General features: G+C 44.4%; 1 protein-coding gene across 1 annotated transcript in view; it reads right to left on the bottom strand.

Annotated features, from left to right (window-relative positions):
• Positions 1-635: 635 nt before the first annotated feature.
• LOC132388530 (NACHT, LRR and PYD domains-containing protein 3-like) overlaps positions 636-4795 on the bottom strand; it is a gene marked incomplete at its 3' end in the record, with an annotated part of 33359 nt that continues 29199 nt past the window's right edge. Inside the window, exon 8 of the mRNA XM_059960895.1 lies at positions 636-1260. Coding sequence (XP_059816878.1) covers positions 636-1260 — 625 coding nt within the window. The remainder of the gene's footprint in view (positions 1261-4795) is intronic.

Here is a 4795-nt window from a genome sequence, read left to right as displayed (position 1 = left end):
TCAGGAATTGTGTCACTGCAGCTACAAACTCTTGAATGGTGAGGTGTGGGAATGTGTACACCACACTCTGGGCAGAATCCTCTCTCTCCAAAAGCTCCATCAGGAACCCGGACAGGAACTGGGAAGGCTGAAGATTGTACTTGATCAAATCTCCATCTGTAAACACAATCTTCTTCCCGGACACTCCTCTGAAGGCCATCTGACCAACCCTGAGTAACACATCACGGGGTCTCTCAATCTCACGGCCGTGGTTTTTCAGGATGTTGTAAATATAGTAGGAGTACAGTTGGGTGATGGTCTTGGGAACTCGCTGTGGGTCCCTGACTCTTTGTGTGAAGAAGGGGCCCAGAGCCAGAGCGAGGATCCAGCAGTAGGAGGGGTTGTAGGTCATGGTGTACAGGATCTCGTTCCCCTTCACATAATTGAAAACAGCTTCGGCCACCGTCTGATCTTCAAAATGTCTGATGAAATATTCCTTCCGTTCCTCACCAACAAATCCCAGGATTTCAGTCCGGACACTGATATCCGCCTTTTCCAATAAATGTAACGCAGTGGGGCGGGTGGTCACCAGCACTGAACACCCTGGGAGCAGCTTGCCCTGGATTAAACTGTACACAATGTCCGACACTTCACACCGCCACTCGGGATCTGGGCACTTGTGCTTGAGATCTGCATCTCTCCGACTGTCCGCAAAATCGATTTTGTGTTTGAATTCATCTAAACCATCGAATATAAACAGCAATCCCTTTGGGTTCTTCCAGACTTCTCTCAGGAAATTCCCAAAGTAAGGATACTGATCCAGAATCAGTTCCTTCAGGTTTATTCGACAGTCAATACTGTTTAAATCTCGGAATTTGAAACTGAAGACAAACTGGAACTGTTGGTATATTTTCCCCATGGCCCAGTCATAAACAATCTTTTGTACCATTGTTGTTTTCCCGATCCCCGGGACTCCGGCCACTGCTGCTGAACTCCCAGATTTGGATTTACTCCGGGAAAAGCTGCTCTGGAATAACTGATCAGTACGGATTTTTTCCAGCTGTCTGCGGAGTTGTTCCTCTCTATAATCCTCATGGTCTCTGCCTCTTGCCAGCAGCTCATGTTCCACCAGTGTCCAATCTCGAACAGTAGAAATGACCGTGAGCTCAGCGTATCGATCAGCCAGCTGGAAAACCTTCACCTTCTCCGTCATCAGGATCGTGTTCACTCTCAGTGTTTCAGTTCGTGTCCGCAGAGTCTCCTTGTGTTTCTGTTGGACATCTTCCATGGGAACAGAGAACATATTCAAAATGTTAAACGGCTCATCTGACAAAGAACTTATAACGGTATTTCAGCATTCAGTGTTTGAGATTACATGAATAAATCCAATGCTTCCATGGATATTAGGACAGAAAGTAAAATTCTGTTCGCAGGCACAGAATTGACAGCAATGGATGTCCCTGAAATTGTCCAATCCTCAGGTTCTGGTTCTAGTTATTTGTGAAGGTGAACATTCCCCTGATTGCACTTTCTGTGGATGCTTAAACAAGCATCACTCCCCACTACCATCTTAACTACATTCTACAGAGGCGTGGTTGAGAGTGTGCTGATCTTTGGCATCACAACCTGGTACTCCAGCTGCAGTGCTGCCGACAAGAAAGCCTTGCAGGGGGTGGTTAGGGGAGCAGAGAAGGTTATTGGGGTCTCCCCACCTTCTTCCCAGACCTCTTTCAACGTCGATGCCTCCATTAGACACGGTACATAATTAAAAACCCCTCACACCCTCTCCATGAACTGTTTGTTCTTCTGCCATCAGGTAAACATTACAGGAGCATCAAAACTAAAACCACAAGGCTACTAAACAGCTTCCTCCCACAGGCAGTCAGACTGCTAAATAGCTGCTCTATCTGACTCTGCTTTGGACACTTTTAACTTGCACCGGACACTTACAACTTGATTTAAAGCGTTATGTGGCTGTTGTGTTTTACTATTTATTGTTGTGTTTATTATTTAGTGTTGTGCTTGTTATGTAAAAATTGCACTGCTCCTGGGAAACGCTGTCTCATTCTGTCCTTCAGAGCTGATGTACGGTTGGAACGACAATAAATTTTTTGAATCTTGAATATCCTATTGCATTCCTGACTGCACTCCCGTTATAACAACATTTCACTACATTTAAAGCATTGTTTGCCTCGTTAAAAGGCGATGTTAATGTTGATCTGGTTTGGAACTATGGAGAGCAGGACACTGTGCATTTTGGCCAATCTGCACACTGGGGAGTCACAAGTGTCCACTGCTCTTGCATCAAAACAGGAGCAAAATACGCGGGAAATACTCAAGTCGGGCAGCGTCTGGGGGAGAATCACAGTGAAATTGTGGATCGATAACCCATCGGAATGACAGGAATGAAATTGGGTAGTTTTCGATCGCAGTGATGGAGGATTGGTGGAAAGATGGAATCTCTGTTAATGGAAGAAGCCACAAGGGTCTGTCTCAGTGATGTACATTGTGTCTGTGGGAGAGGGTGGTGAAGTGTTGGCAACTGCTACTCATCAGTCTTGCTGTGGGGGTATGGGGCTCTGTCTAATGAGGCCTCCGTCTGTCAGAGTCGACCATGGATGTCCTGTTCCTGCAAGCCGGGACACTCCGATATGGAGAGGAAGCTTCTGCCGATGTAGCAAGCTCCCTCTCTCCATGCATCTGATGTGCACAAGGGAACGGCAGAGACTGACACAGCTTGGCACCAGAGGTGTCGCAGGAGATGCCAGTCTGCGTTGAACACCATTTAACACTGACTCAGGGACTCCAGCTCCAGGCTTTCCCACTGGGTTTACTCCCAAACTCTTCCCCATGAGGGGTTACAGTTACAAGGCAGTGGAGTTTTGAGATCAGAGTTTTCTTGTTCCTGGGTGAGCTGTCAATCACAGCCGACAAGCCCCATCTGCCCAAAGTGACTGGTTGTAAGGCACCAGTAACCCACCTCTGCCCCTTCTCCTGTCAGAAGAAACACTTCCACCGGGATTAGTGGCTAAACCGCACGTGAAGGCCAGGAGCTGGACAGAGGCTACTCGCCACTGGGAGCATTTAATAGGTCGTGGCAGCTCATCTGCACTGTCACCCCCCTCCCCCCCGGTTATAACAATCTTAAGCAACCGAGGGGCGATGTATTATTGGCAATGAATCGGTAAATTGGTTTATTATTGTGACATGCACCACTGTGAAATGGAAAACTTTTCTGCATGCGATCCAAATAGATCATTTCATCACATCGGTGCAATGAGGTTGTACAAGGAATAATGGAACAGAATAGTTCAGGGAAACAGTGTTTCAGTTGCCGAGAAAATGCAGTGCAGGCAGACGATAAGGTAGAAGGCCAAAGGATGATTGGGAGGTCAGCGTTGAGTTTTTTTGGGACTATGTTCCTAAACTGTAGAATTCAACAGCTTAAACTATAGTACTGTGCAGAAGTCTGAGGTGTATATTAGGACTGACACATTCTGTCTTTTGTTTTCTAGTTTGCACTTTATCCCGTTGTGATGCGGTTTGAACGGCATCGTCTGGATGAAAGGTGCTTTATAAATAAGTCATTATTATTATTATTATTATTATTATTATTATTATTATTATTATTATTATTATTATTATTATCTTAGCCTAAACTGGTAAATCTGGTTTTGTTTTTACTAATTCATTTCCGTAAGTTATGTGTGTTTGGAATGGCTATATATTTTAAAAAGTTGCTTTTGCTTGTTTATCCTGTAAAATTACATCCGAACGCATATCATGAATTATCCAACCTGAAATCAGGATCGGACGCAGTATGATATGAAGTACTCTAACTCTAAAAGTGGAGCAGGCTTCTACTTATTGTAGGTTATCGTGTTTTTCATCAGTTGTCGTTCAAGCAGAATTTTTGGGAATGTTGTCCACCACTTGATTGTGCTTGTGCAAGTCATGAGATTCAGTTAAATTACTGCAGGATGCTGTAAAGTGTTGGATTGTTTCTGGTTTCTCTTGTAATTTTCAGCATTCATCATCCTGAATCTATTGGTCCTTTATTCTGTATTATTGATAACTACATGTGTCATCAGCCTTGTCCTGTATTGCTACAATGATCCCTTCTGTTTCTGGGGTTCGATGCTTCCTAATCGGCTCAGATCGTGTGGATGTCCTCCGTGAGGAGTCAGACTCTTCGATTGGTTAACGTTTTCTACTATTATGATAGTTTCTTCATTTTTATGGGTTATGCTTTCACTTACGGTCAGTGATGTGTACCCTTTATCAGAATTGCATATGCGTGTAGGAGTGCTGAATCCTGCTTGCGTTATGACAGTGTGTCAATAGAGCTAATTGTGGATTTCAGAAAAGGCAAGATGAGGGAGCACGACACACCAGACTCACAGAGGGATTTGATGTGGAAAGAGTGAGCAATTCCAAATTCCTGGCTGTCAATATCTCCGAGTATCTAACCTGGACCCAATATATCGTTGCAGCTGCAAAGAAGGCACAACAGTGGCTATAGTTCATCAGGAGTTTCCAACATCACTCGAATATTTGTACAGATGTAACTTGCAGTGCATTGTAACTGGCTGCATCACCGTCTGGTTCAAGAGGAACGGAGTAAGGCGCACACTCAACGATTTAGGAGCAACTTCTCCTCTGCCATCCAGTTTCTGAATGGACATTGAACCCATCGATACTGCCTCACTAATCTCTTTTTAAATTTCTATTTCTGCACTACATATTTAGTTTAATATTTCATATAATCACACAGACATGCACAGCTATATATGTTCAACTTCCAGGCCCTGAAGCC

The sequence above is a fragment of the Hypanus sabinus genome, unplaced genomic scaffold, assembly GCF_030144855.1.
Source record: "Hypanus sabinus isolate sHypSab1 unplaced genomic scaffold, sHypSab1.hap1 scaffold_340, whole genome shotgun sequence".
Taxonomy (NCBI): Eukaryota; Metazoa; Chordata; class Chondrichthyes; order Myliobatiformes; family Dasyatidae; genus Hypanus; species Hypanus sabinus.
This window is presented reverse-complemented; position numbering and strand designations above follow the sequence as displayed.